We start from the raw sequence: 14,963 nt of genomic DNA on the forward strand, positions 1-14,963 counted from the left end.
CACTTCATACATTACCCATTATGACTGTGTGGTCTCACATCCATGCTGATAGCAGAGGAGATGCAGGCCAGCTGTGATTTTACCCAGCTCACACTTCTTTCATGTGTTGCCTCTTGTCTTTATAAATTCATTTTTACGTAAGACAGCTGTGTCAGACCTGAGCTCCCAGTGCAATTTTCCTTCTATACTTGCAGAGTTAATTCAGTCAGCCAGGTCCTATTTCTCCTTGGGCACCACAGAAAGAATTACAAATGGCTCTATTTGTGCCCAGTCAGTACAAAAAGTGATACCAAAAGCATAACGGGAAGGAGGAAAGGACCCAATTACAAAAGCAAGATCTGTGAGATAATCTTGGTCCCAGGACAGGGAGAGGTGGCAACTAGGAACATCTCATCTGTCTGTCAGTTGGGGTCATTAGACAAGCGTGTTACCAAGAGGAAAGGTGGCACCTCAAAACGTCAATTACAACTTTCCAGACCCAAACTGTGCTTCAGCCTCCTCTGCCCCCTCTGCCTTCATCTCTAACATGACAGGAAGGTAATCTTGAGCAACAGGAATTCAGTTTTCAAGAAGGAGCCTAACTGTACTGCAGTTTAACAACCAATTAATAGTTTTGCAGAAGTCGCACTGCCTGGCTGCATTGAGGAAGTGCATGGTGTTGACTTCCCAAACTGACTCACCATTGTAAGCCCTGGGGTGGTATTTATAGAGTTGGGGGAAAATTTCCAGGAAACATCACTTACTGGCACTCACAAAAATAGCAAGGGAACTCTTCAATTACTAAACTTTTAAGGAAGAAAGTCTTTCTTTATGACAAGACAGCAAAGCAGCAGCATCTATGATTTGCTTGGAAGCAGTTAGAATTAATATTGTTCCTTATCTCACTTTTCCCTGACAGTAGTAGATGTTGCTCCTAAGCTATTAATTCTGTACAGCTGCAAGGTTGGTTTTTTTCTCCTCTCTCTTCTACTGATTATTTCCAGGATAAGATGCCGAAGTCAGCCTTGTGTCCAAAAACTTTAGCAATTCTCTCCTGGAACATGTCTGCAATACCATCCATAGGTTGAACCCAAGCCCATGCACTCAGAGACTCGAGCAAACCCGGGTACCAACAATAGCTCAACCACAGCAGCCCAGAGGTCAGCCTGAAGCCTTTACCCAACTGTCCAGGATCCCAATTTGGGGGAACGGTTGAAGCCTTCATTAAACCACATGAATCTGCAAGTCAAGCTATCCCATGCAGAGGCGAGCTGATCCCTCTGCACAACCTAGACATGCCCTGGGATCACAGAGTGGACAAAAGCAGAGAAAGGGCACAGATTAGTAGCTGGATCAGTCACCTGATCAGTATCTGTTCCCCTCCACATATGCAACAGTTCCCTTATGTCTCCTCAGAGCCAGGGACTAAGCCAGGCTTTCAAAAACATTTTGTCCCCACAATAGTTTTAAGGATGCATCCGCAAATCTGGGGGAGACTCAACCATCTTAGAGCATACACATTAAACACACATGGATTTATGCTCTTGCTGAGCGAAGGTGGGCAGACTATCCCAGACATGGTCTCCTTCCCCTAAGCAGCCAACATACCCCATCAGGAAGGACGTAGACTAGTTGACCACAGAAGTGCAACTTTCTGGAACAAAAAAAAAAAAATCTTTTAAAAGCACAAGATATGAGCATACGAGCTTGTCACCATCCTGCACACAAAGTGCAAATTCCTAATTTTATTACTATGACTCCTAGGCTGTCCCCGTGACTACCCTCCCCTCTGAGCCCTGGGGCCAACATTGGCCAAACAGTCTTTGAGAAGGCCTCAAAGATGTTCCTCTACATATCTTACACAAACTAGTAGCTTGGAAGAGGACAGAAAACCAGGGTAAAGAGGGAAAGGCTGCTGGCATGAACTCGACCAGTTCCTGCCCCATTTGACCTCTCAGCTGGGCTGTCCCAGCACAGCTGCTGGGAGGGCACATCGGGTCCAGCTCTCTGCCAAGCTGTCAGTCAGCATGGCAGACGGTCCGTGACACTCATGGGACATGACACCCTGCGCAATGCAACAGAGACCCAACGAGTTTGTTTTGTACATGCCACTGTGGCATCGGCAGATACAGCAACATGCTTTGGCTAGTACTGACATGGGAAGTATTTGAAGCACTCGTGCAGAGATAAGAGGCTCCCCTCATCTCCCATCTGAGACACACTGACCTCCCCCTCCCTCCATTCTCCCTGGCATTGTTAAAGGTAATACAAAAATCTGCCACTTATTTTTTAAAACGTCTCTGTTTCAGAGGGTTTTTCGCCCCCCTGTTTTTCAGAGGCCAATTAAAAATAAAAGTTTACCAGGAAGACAACAAGAAAAAAAAAGTGTCTGATATCATTGGATCCAGCCTTTAAGGATCTCACACATAAAAGAATTATGTCCCTGAGCACTTTCCAACAGACTTTCAGAAAATTTCATCTTTCTACTTCCCTGGCTGGATAGTCTGTTTGAGTAATTTTCTCTTTCTCCTGGGGCTGGTTGCTAAGAGACGCACTATTACTTCTCCCTCTCTTATGACCCGATTACTGTGATCAGCAAAGACAGCGTGCAGACAACAGCCTGACACGGCTCATACAAGAACATCGGGCTCGTTACAAAATGATGGACTGTATTAACACTCCGCAGCCCCTTCGCTCACCGTGGCCTTTGCAGAGTCTCCTGGCACGACTGGGGGCTTTTACTTCCCCAGCTTCTGAAGCACGCGTTCAAACATCTTAAATCACAGGACTGGGAAGGGAGAAGAATGGACTTTTACCTCCTGTGTTTCACTGCCTGTCAGCTGGAGCGATGTTAATGGATCCTCGTTGAGTAACCCTCCTTTCCTTACCCTTCCCGAGAAGTGGCCCAGAACTATGATTATCCCGTTTCGCTCTCCTGCAAAAAACTTTGCAAATATATAACATGCAGCAGGTTAGCACATTCCCTTGCAGAGTTCAACAGCACACCATAAAGCTGATTTTGATGCTTCAGGGGCTGAGAGGTAACCTGGGCCTGCAAAGAGCTGAGCTGGATTGCTCTGGATGAGGAAAGCAGCTGGAAATGCACCCAGCTGTAGGTGCCTGGTGGTTCCAAGGAAGCCACCAGGATGCCCAACGTGCTCCCAGCGCGTGCTGACACAGCCACAGCCTGGCACCATGCCCTTTGCAGAAGAGCCCTAGGTGAAGGGGCCAGCGCAGGAGATGGGGAAACTTGGAGCTCAGATTGTGAGCTTGCGCTGGGGGGCACGTGGGGCAAAAAGTTAAGGAAGGTTGATTTTGTCGATGCTGTTACCAACAAACAGGTCTGCTGCCAGCTGGTATGGCTCAGGATGAGGTCAACAACCTCAAAGACCATCAGTCTCCACGTAGTAAGCATTTAACCCTCATCGCATTCACTTTTTATAACATACATTTCAAACCTCTATAATTTCTTATATTAAACCTAACTTTTGAAAGACTGTGTTTACTAGTACTGTTTTAGTACCATTTTCCTATTCTTGAGGGCCCCCTCTCCTCCCACCAGCTTGGCTCAGGGGCAGCTCCCGCAGCAGGACCCCTGGACAGGCCCTCACACTGTACAAAGCCCAATATCGTTGCAGAATATCTAGAAAAGCCAGTTGCTAAGTCTTTCCAAATGAATCCTGTAACAGAGGTGGCCCAGATGCACAGGTCCCTCCTCTTATAATTATTCCTCACCTCCATGGCATTTCCCATAAACTCAGTGCTTGGCAAAACAAATGCCAGTTCTCACATCATTGTGATATCTACCAACCAGCCCTTCACACCAGGCTTTGCATTATGGTTTGCTCATGTCTAGACTAAACCAAAACCTTTCCTTAGCCATTGTCATCACAGGAATTAAGAGTTGGAAAAGACCGGTGAGTCTTTTGCACTTCACAGCTCCTCAAATAGTTTGGGTAAATCCCCAATCGAGCTCCCAGAGCATGCTTGCACGTTATTCCGTGGCTACGACTTTCCAGCATGCGTGCTAGTTAAAGACAATGACAGAAGGGGAATTTTTAGGTAGTGATGTCTGCTTATTAGGAACTAGACCAGATCCCTGCTTATCGCCTTCTGCATAACCACCCTCCCCAGGGCAGCCAGAACCGCAGGACTCTCAGTCCTACCCAAGGACCCTCAGCTCTTGCACCCAGTCCATCTCAACCAACATACTTTGCTTAGCAATGAGCATTTTTGGCCTCGTATATTTAGTCCAAATTGTAATTGTGTAGTGTTCACTGACAGAAATGCCTGCTCTTTGGCCACAAGTACAGCTTCTGTGGCTTCAAGAGTTGCTCATTCATTCTTCTAACCTTTTATTAGACCAACCTGTAATATAATCCAATAGACATTTATTGGTTGCTCTGACTTAGCAGTACTCTGTCTGGCAGAGTAAAAAAGCTTTAGGCTAAGAAAAGGAAAAATATACATATAATCCTTTACTATAACAGTTTTCACGGCACAGAAGAGCTGCATTTTGTGAACAAGGGCAAAAAAATAAAAAATATTACTTGACTGTTAACTGTCATATAACAATTGTTACTATTTAACAGACTAGCATCTGGAGGATGTTAAAATTTCAGATTAAAATGAAAGGGACAAGTGCTGCCTGCTTGAATTCAAGCTATTTCTGCATTAACATTGCTGTCTCACTTTGATTGGGCACCACAGCCCTCTAAAACTATATAGAGGACAAACATTATCTTTTTAAAAGTAGGTTTGATATAGTCGATGACAGATGTTTGCAATTCGAGTTATAAAAAGATGGCTTCTTTCCATTCCAGTGCATATCAGAACTGTCTTTTTTTCTCTTTTTCCCTTCCCTTTTTTGCCCTTTTTCTTTATTCTACCCAAACTATTGTGGTTCACAGAACAGGCCACTGCAAAGATGAATCACTATTCAATGTTTGAAATAATGAAGTGGAAAAATTAAATATAGTATCTTGGAAGAACAGACAGACAGGAGGAAAAGAAAATGAGAAAAAAAATAGGCATGGCAGAAAAAATTAAAAGTCTACCTGCTGAGGAGTGTAATGTTTGCTTTATGATACCAAATAACAGAGAAAATACGAGCTCGCTCACCAGAATGAAAAACAAGGCTAGGCACTACTTCAAGTAGTTCCCAAGTAAGAGGCAATGTGTTCCAGAGCCTGTGGAAGTTTAATATTTGTAATTCTAACAAAACACAGTCAGAATTGTTAATAAAACTTGGTGGCTTGACTTGACATTTTGTGAACTAGGCATAAGTATACTGGTTCAATAATAGTTTTTATGCACCTGTTTTATGTTGCATTTTTCCCAGTGCCATTACCTGAGGTGGTATTTCAAAGAAGAAAATGTTCATCCTGAGAGCAAAGCCAAGAGCACAGACCTACGTGTTTGTCTCTAACAAAAAAAGCAGATGCAAACACTGTGATCCACAACTTTTGGGATGACTGCAATCAAAACAGTAGGACCCACCCTGAGCCCGTTAATTTACAACAGTGAGAATCACAAGTCCTGTCACTGTGCTGTGGACAAATGGGCAAAACTCCATGTCTCCATAACTCATAAGCTATCGAGTAGAGTGATGCTGCCCAGGCACAAAGGCACCAGCTTCATGTCTCACGCCTCTTCAACACAGCTTCAGCTTGCTTGGGGCAGTTTAAATCTGCTATTACACAAACGAGAACCACCACTCGTTTCCAACTGGTTTCACTTGGTTCTTAACCAACGGAGAAGAGGATGCCATTAGAGAGAAATCAATGGAGACTTCCGAAAGGCTGCTCCAAACTGGTTCACAGCTACCCCTTAACGAGGGACCCCCGCCTTCCCACTTATTCTGTGGGGTTCGGGCGCTTTGTTTGTGCTTTAAATGCTCTTGTATAGAAGGTAGCAAAGCCACCAGCCACCACAAAGAGGCCTGGAGCTTCAAGTCCATTTTCACTGGCTGTATTTTCTAAGAGCCTGTGGATGATGGAGTCCTGACACTAATGAATAAAGTATTGTTTCATCTGCTCCATGTCGTTCAGCACAAGAAACACTTGGAAGAACGAGAACAAGGATTAAGAAGGGCATTAAAAGTTTATAATACTCAATTTAAAAAAGCTTTCTCTAATAAAAGAAAAAAAAAGCACCAACACGGGGGCTGCGCTCAGGCACAGTCAGGATGATTTGCAACAGTAAGGTTACCTCTTTATTTCCACAACATTTTCATCTCTGTGAGCTCACAATCCTAGAGGGACGGGACCATAGCATCCACTGCAATGATGGGACCAGAAAAGAGTGCACTTCTCAGCCTATATTTTGTCCCATCACTGAGACACTGCCTCCCCCCTGGATCATCAATGATTTTTTCAGCTGGTGGAAGAGCTGAGGAGCAAGGCAGGAGGCAGAGACCAGCAGGACCCACCGGAAAAAAATCTGAAGACTCAATTCAGCATCCAAACCACCAAGTAACAATGTATTCCTGTGCCTCATCTGGGCTGCAGCAATGGCCCACGTGCATAACTCATGACATGTGCAAGACAGCAAGCCTCCACTTCCACTGCAATGAAAGACCAAATTGCATTATCTCATGTTAGTGTTGGACGAGGCACACACAAATCACCGCCGGAGCACAGCTGAGACACAGCTTGCTTGCTCCTGCACCCCAGCTTCTTCCAGTGACGGGCACAGCACTGCAGAAGCTCACGAGAAGCACCAAGGAGCAGGTATGCCGCCTCTCAACTAACACAGCCCTCCCACTAGCAAGGATTCCTCTTGCTATGGTGCAGACCCAGCACAGACAACCAGAAGAAAAAAAAACCCACAAAACCTGAAGACTCTCCCAAGTCAGCCTGAATTTATTCTTTCAGGGCTCTCATCCAAGTAATGAATAGACTCTGGACCTGCTTAGCTTCTAGGAACTGTCAAAGATTGCAGAGCAGGGAACAGCACAGCTAAAACATGGAGTGTCTAGTCCAATAAATCCATACCTAAGCTTCAAAAATTAGACAGAGTTACTGATAGCAGCTGCTGTAAACAAAACCCACTAGGTATATCTGCCTTTAAAAGAAAAAAAACAAACAGCCTGACAGTTCATATTTCCAGTCCCCTACAGACACAGCAGAATATAATTAGGCAGTGCTCAAGAGCCTCCACATGCATGAAGGTGAGGAGGGCAGGGAGGGCCAAGTCCTGGGAAACCTGGATCAGCCAGATTCAAGCATACACATTGGTGTCAGTCACGTAACCTCGCCCTGGAGCTGGTGCTGCTGTTGTGCCTTGTCTCATGAGTCACTGCCCTGTCTTCCAAGCAAGGTAAATGGAAGGAGATGGTTTAAGAAAAAAAAAGTAATGAAAACCTCAAAGACATTCACATGAGTCTTGCTGTTCACCATATCTGAAAGTCGCCCAAGGAAAGGAAGGAGAAGGGAAGAGCTTGCTTTGATTCTCATCCCTTCATTTAGTTTCCATTACTAAATCCATATTAACTGTTTCTGCAGGTATTCTATTCACCAAGGGTGGCAATTACAAGGAATAGACATCAGCACTAAAAATACTGAATTTAGAAGGACCCAGCAGCATAAACCAAAGCAACTAATTTTGCAAAGCGTCTCCTCAGAGCCTCAGAGGATGACAGAGAAGCACGTCCAAGTGCTGTGCAGCCCCGTAAACCAAGCAACTGTCCTGGGAGCAATGCTGTCTGTGCATCCCTTTCTGACCAGGGTTGGCTCTGCGGTATCGCAGTCTGTCTCAGGCAGCTTGAGAAACACACATGGTCGGACTTGTATGAATGAAAGACATTGCAAGAATGAGGAACTTCGTTTCTTAGGAGCGGAGACAGTCATCTTTGCAGGGGCAGAAGACCTCCTGGGTGCCAAGCAATGATCTGGCACTTCCCAGTAGGTGAGGATGGACTCATTCCCTTCCCTGCCACCATCAAATCACCCTTCAACTGACCATGCACGATGGCAGAGGAGGTGTATTCAATCCGCAGGAGCTGTGGCAGTGCTTGTGAATGCTGGACTGGGAAGCCCAACCCGGCAACCTGGCCAGGCTTTATCAGCAGCGTTGTTTCTCCTGAACTCGCACTGCTCATGCCTGCAAGGTTTGATTTGGAGGGGAGGGGGGAAGGCATAGGGAAAAGAGCTTTCGCGGTTATGAAAATGAGCTTGAAACCAAAAGGATCCAAAGCAAAAGGCAAATCACAGTGCAAAGCCTGCCACTCACTGTGGTCATGCCATCCAATGGCCCAAAAGCCCTGACTCAGGCTTTTCCAAGCAACTCAGGCTGAAGACAGATTCTTTACATGTTTTTGAAGCCCCTGATTTTGGCCTTACAACCCCTGGTGCCGTCCCAGCACACCCCGACTGCCCGCCACAGCGGCACTCATTTGGGAGCGGCTGCCAGCTCTCCTCCCCATGCCACACAGCATGAAAGCTCACGCCAGCACTGCTGCCACCAGGCCCACGGCAGTGCGCACAAAGCCGGTGGATCAACCATCACCAACCTTGCTCCATCCCAGATGCCTCCTTCGTCTGCCCTGGAGGGTGAGGCCCTGTTTTCTGGGACTAGCGAAAGGAGGAGAAAAGGGAATTTGCCTCATCTGCAAGCTATAAATCCTCCCCATCTTCCTGAGCCCAGTGTTGATGGGAACAGCTGTGTGGCACTGTTTCCCTAAGGCCCCAGTTCTGTTGATGATGCTGAAATACCAATTTAAGTGTAAAAGCTGGAAAGCAGGAGAGAAATAAGCAGCCGGGAAAGGAGGGAGGGCAATCATAGAATCACAGAATGGTTTGGGTTGGAAGGGACCTTCAAAGATCATCTAGTCCAACCCTCCTGCCATGGGCAGGGACATCTTTCATGAGATCAAGATGCTCAAAGCCTCACCCAACCTGACCTCCAACACTTCCAGTGATGGGGCATCCAACGCTTTTAAAGGAAACAAAATTAATACTTGGAAGAAGGCATTATTTTGCTTCAGAGATTTTTTTTGCTCAGTGAGTACAGAGGACGAGACTCACTATGCATGCTGTTGGATGGGGTCTGGTGAGACACAGAGGGAAGAGGCAGGTAGCATCAAACACATGTGAGCACAGAAAGAAAGGAGCCAAATACAAGAGGTGGACTGTCAGGACCCATGTTTGGATGATGTCTCATCCACCTCGAGACCTGTCTTCTCCCAACATGCATAAGATGCTTTCCAACTGCAAACACACCCAGCTCAATCTATGGACCACCCTTGGCCACTCTTCTAGAGCCACTGCTCGAATGTCTGGACGCTTAATTTTGATTTCCAGCCTAACTCATTATCAGCTACACTTCCTCCCCATGCACACTTGTTTATCTTGTAGAAAATCATCTTTCCCAAGCTCAAACAGCTCACCTCCCTCTGCAAGGTAAATACAGAGCTGTGTAAGACAACAGGCACCTGTACATCAGGGACCATGGTGCTCATGCGTCCCAGGATTAGGCAAGGTTAATCCCCCGCGAACTGCTGCAGTGGGGAACACTAGCACTAAAACCTCCAGAAACCCAGCCCAGCACACAGCACGTGGAAGTCTGGTCCAGTGTTTGTAGGACCTATAAAAACACAGCTGTGCTCGCCTCTCCAGCCAGCTGCACAGCAGAGACCCATGCAGGACATTACTCAGAGCCGCGGTCTTATTGATTATTATTACTATCATTATTATTACTAATACTGTAGTCATACCCGGGGGCCCCCACACGGATCCCTGCGACAAGACGACACGGTCTCTGCTTTGATGAGTTGACAAATCTAGTTTGAAACAAGTCGCAGCAAGTCAGTGTGGCGCATAGAGAGGAGGGGAGCTGGCAGCGCTGGGAAAATCACTCACTTAGCTGGTCTAAACCACGCATGCCTTGAGTGTTTCCAGTCACACTAAAATGCTGCTGGTTTATAAACCGCTAGCTGTTGTGATTTAACTTTTTTTCAGTCATTTAACCATTTCTAACTTGTTTTGAAGTACTGTTGAGTAGCTTTTAATCTGGCTGGTGTAGGTATCAGGGGAAAAAATGAATTAAATCGAAGTCAAGGTGAGACCAAGGAAATGCCTTGGTGGGAGGGAGAGGTGAGGTACAGCCATTACCCTGCCGTGCACACAGCGCCTGCTCCACAGCCTGTCACTCCAGTGTCTCTCCCCTGCACTTTCAACTCGCTGAAGAAATAAAACCACAAATGCTATCAGCCAGGCAGACCTGCTACGTGCAAGCGACATACCTACAAAATAATACTGAAGAAACTCAAGGCCAGAGAATGCATTCTTCTGAATGTTAAAAGCAACAAGCTGAAGAAATTACCGGGACCAGAATTTGCCGCTCTCCCAGAGAGATTCTTAATACCATCCCTGCAGCCTCTGGTAGCAGGGAACGAACTTTGGCAACACGGCTGGGGCAGGCAAGGCCGTGCCAGGCTGTGATGTGCATGGCTGCCACCTGCCCCATCCAGCCCTGGGACAGCCCTTCCCTGGAGCAGCGCCACTGCTCACACTCATCTCTGGCAGAAGGTGATGGATGCTACCCGCGCGCTGGGCGGAAAGCCCGTGTGCCTCCAGCCGAGCACCTCCGGAGGGGCAGGAGGGATGAAAACACACTGGGGTACAAGGGGATGCTGCAGCTTTTCCACCTACAGACTCACAGCTAACCAGATGGGAAAGTCCTGTCATCAACGGAGAACAAATTTAGGCAAAACAACTCATGGTGCACCTTTACACAGGAAACCAGTGGGGCATGGAGCCATCTCCCAGGCTGAATTGTTGCAGCAAAACAACGGAGGTCATTGAAAAAACAATTAGGAAGCCACAGAAAGTGAATGAAGCATGTTGGGATAAATATTTTCTTGCTGTCCCCCCTCACCTGCCAGATCCCAGAAGTCTCATGTTCTCAGCATTATATATGGCTGGACTAACGGCTTTGCACTGGCTGCTGAAACCAACCAGCAGCGTGTCACCTTCTGAAGTGGATTAGCTTAAGCTGCAGGCACGCTGTCATATCACTAAGCCGGTCCCTGACCAGGTCTTGGCCAACCCTTAGCTCTTCCAGGACTGTCAGATGACGAAGGGATCTCCAAAAGCCCAGCATCAGACAAGGCAAGGGACTGGCACTGAAAAAGGCCTCCTGTGACCTCCTGATGTCTCCTGGTTTCTAACAGACCTGGCGATGCTCAGCTGCTTGTGGGACTGGGTAGTCAGTGTTGCACGAGAAATGTTTGCGTGCCTCATCTCCCCTTCTCAGCCTGCAGAGTCTGCTCTGCTCTTCGGGAAAGCTTCCTTCCCCAAATGCCAAGAAATGCAGAATTTTTTTAGGAGGTGATAATGTTCCTGAGTCACATATAATCAGATCTACAATCACTAAAGCACCGACAATTAAGGCATACCGATATTTTTCACAAAAAAATAGTGACTGATCAACAACAGTTTTCCTACAAAAAAGTGTGATTTTTCATTATTATTTTAAAATTTAAGAGAATTAGAAAAATAAGAATTTCCATTTGACTTGAAGGTGACATTTTCATTGCACTTCAGAAATGGATTTTTTTTTACTTTTTTAATTCCAAATGTCTTTCTCTTCCTCTTACTCCCTAATGTTTTGTTACTGAAGGCAACAGAACAGGTGCATGACTTCGCTTTTCCCCTCCAACACATTTTCTTTTTTCGCTCTGAATTCTCCGAAGTTAGAGCAGCAGAGGGAAAAAAAACTAAACACTTGTCAGACTTTTCCAACTTTCCTACAAAATGTCCTTAACTTTAGAAAATCGCTCAAGTGCGAGATTTAACATGCTGCTTTGTTTTTTCTTTCTCCTTTCCATTTTTCTGTAGTCTTCCTGAAAATTCATATGCTTTCAAAAGATAGTGCAGAAAAAGGAAAAAAAGATACAGATGACATTTTTCTTCTTGCGCTCAACACAAAAGAAGGAAAAGTGGTGATGGAACAAAGTAGAGCATCCAAAACCAAAAATCAGAAGTTGGTTTGGCAATTTTCTTTAATACAACTGAGTCTTTCTTTGGGAAGAGGATGGAGAGGAGGAAGAGTTTTCCACCCATTTCTAACCACAGTAAATCACCGGGAATAGAAAAGTCACTACTCTGCCAAGACAGCTACCACCCTCTCCTGAAATCCTTGGCTTCCACCTTGTTTCTGCTGCAGTACGGCACCATCACACACTCTCCACTGTCAGCTAGGGGCATCCCGGGTGCTCCAACTGGCAAGCTTCCCGTTGCAAACCCCAGAGGTGCTCCCAGCTGTGTGGTCCTGCTGCCGGGAACTCCCTCCCTCCATGTGTCTACAGGCCAGAAACCCAACTCTCACGCTCACTGCTCAACTATGTGAAGACAGGAGGACTTTATAGCAGGAGGCAGAGGAAAGCAGACACATAGTGATTGGCAGGCATTTGTTTTACTGGCATAACAGCTCCAAAGGCTATTGCAATGGTCATGTAAATATCCTCAAAATTATATCATTAAAATATTTCATAAACAAGAGCATTCCATAGTAGAGGGAAAAGAATAAATGTAAAACTGAATCAAATCAGCAGGCGGGAGAGGAAGGACTCCTTCTGCCAAACTTATGCCCTATCACCCCAATTATACCCATGCTCCCACAGCTCAGTCCCATGTTTGTAAAGGATTCCCATTGTGCTGAGATGAAAGAACCAATACTGAAAAGGGTTGTTCAAGCCCCAGTTCCTTGGATCAACACACACCAGCAGAGACCAAACAAGCAAAAACCCCTTGAAAAGTACCAGTCTTGGACATAGGACATCTGCTTCCAATTAAGAACAAGAAAGATCTGTCCCCATGTCCTCCCCCAGCCCTGCACCTCTCAGGAGGGTAGCTAGCCAGAGAAAAGGTAAGAGATAGCTTCACATTCTTCTTGATTTGAATGACCTGAAACAGGAAGGCTCCCACAAACTCATTAACAAAGAGCAAGTCAAGAACAGCCTGTGTTAGCAGTCAGTTCCTCTGAATTAGACAGTTGTGGCTCCTTCCTAAAAAAATACTTACCATCACCTCCTGGTTGCTTGTATGGGTTGTACTTTGGCTTGGGGGCAACAACAGGCGCAAACTTCTTTGGTGTCTGCTGGGTGGACACTGAAATGCTGGGAGTCCCAAAGGTGTGTGTGGTCTCCATCCTTGCAGTAACGTGACCAACAGGCTCGTTGGTACTCTTGGGTGGCAGCCAGGACGGGTGGGACATGGTTCAGATCTGAAAGGAGAGGCAAAGAGAATCACACGTCCGTTAGGAATTTAGGCTGGGGAAATAACAGTTGCAAACTTACTGCTTTGCTGGTTTATAAAAGGGTTTTGTTGGTTTGATTTAACATGTTTAACTTGTGCATGCTTATCTTTAAACATATTGGTACTAATGTATAGGACTTATGATACAAACTTATCTTTCTTTCCCCAGTAGGTCAGAATTACTGGTCAGCTCATTGGTGGTGATGGCAAAAAGCATTGCTATTTTTCTACTTCAAACCAAGGCGCAGGCAGGCTGATACCCTGGAGAAACCCATCAATCCCACCATCCATTCAGCATAGTATTGATATATTTGCCTTTCCCTGTTAGGCTTTTGTGAGTACATTAATGTACAACAGCGCGGGTGCTCTGGGGACAAGTGTAGTCACAGACAGGCAGACACACTTCCAAAAATGCACCTTTAGCACTTTTTCACATGTCATTTAGGACCCCACATCCCCGTGACTTTCATTCAAACTTTTAAGAAAAAGGATTTCAAAAGCAGCTAATCATTCTTGACGCCTCCATTTCTGAATGCCCGTCTTAAGATATTTTAAAAGCATGTCAATTTTGAAAAAATGCCAGAACCCCACAACCGCTGACAACCAGGCTCCTTTTAGACATCTCGAATTGTGTAACAGAAAACAGAAGCAGCCCAAATCATTACTTATTTATGATAATCTTGGCTTTGGCCTCTTAAAAGCCTACATCACTTTTGAGAACTGGACTTAGATGCTGCTGAAAATGTTGCCCATAAAAAATCTGTTCATTGCAATGAACAAGTGCTATTCACCGAACACAAACCACGCTCACTGGGTAGCAGCAACGGTCCTACAGTACCATCAGATGGTCCTACAGAGCTGGATTTGAGATGTGATGAGGAAATGAAGATCCCACACAGACAAAAGCTAATGCTAATTTTGGAGCTCTTGAGCGCCCTGTCACTTCTGCCCACACTGTGCTTTAGTGTCAGGACTCCTCAAGGCCACCGAAACCAGCAAGCAGCTGTAACCCAATCAGGAAAGATTTGGTTTAATCCTAGAAAAGGATCAGTGCAAGAGATAGCACCAGGCCACGGGAGACATTGGCAGACTGTCATTGCAGAAAAGCACTTTCATCTGGGAACAACAGAACAAAGCAGAGGCACTGCTGGATTTGCAAAGAGGTGGTCTCTAACTGCAGCAACAAGTGCAATCTGCTGGGGCTGAGATGCAAGAGAGAGTTGTAGCTCTGCTAAGCATGGCAGCAAAGGGCTGTGTTAGCTAGTGTGGACAGTCTTCTGAGCTCAGGGTGGGAAGAGGAAAGGGGACAGACGAAAGGTGGCCTCTGGCAGGTGTAGGGCCCCTTGGAGTGGAATCATTACCAATGTCCACAGTGTTACAGCTCTCTATTCTGACACAGCTCTGTGGTCATGCATGCAGCCATCTATTTGAACAGCTCACAAGGAGGTTATTTCCAAAGCTAGGAAGTGCAGCCACATACAGCTCAATGATACCATGCAGGAATGCAGCCACAGGTCCATCCCAGCCTGCCTGGGCATATTCTTGGTACCTCACAGCTATGACTTCCATGCACACATGCTTCTCAGAGAAACAAAAAACACCGAGTTCTTCAACCAGCCCCCAGGATTATATGGAACATTTAGGCAGGAAGAAGGCGTATCTGATAGCATATTTAAGTCTACCTAGAGAAAACAAAGCAGAAATCACACTTCATTTCCCCTTTCT

The 14,963-nt window shown here is 45.9% G+C and overlaps 1 protein-coding gene across 1 annotated transcript in view; it reads right to left on the reverse strand.

Moving 5' to 3' along the window:
- The window catches only part of LPP (LIM domain containing preferred translocation partner in lipoma), a 232,467-nt gene that overhangs the window by 193,479 nt on the left and 24,025 nt on the right, over positions 1 to 14,963 (reverse strand). Inside the window, exon 2 of the mRNA XM_059822779.1 lies at positions 13,005 to 13,206. Within this exon, the coding sequence (XP_059678762.1) occupies positions 13,005 to 13,197 (193 nt within the window). The 5' untranslated portion in view covers positions 13,198 to 13,206. The remainder of the gene's footprint in view (positions 1 to 13,004; positions 13,207 to 14,963) is intronic.

This window comes from Gavia stellata, chromosome 11 (genome assembly GCF_030936135.1).
Source record: "Gavia stellata isolate bGavSte3 chromosome 11, bGavSte3.hap2, whole genome shotgun sequence".
NCBI lineage: Eukaryota > Metazoa > Chordata > Aves > Gaviiformes > Gaviidae > Gavia > Gavia stellata.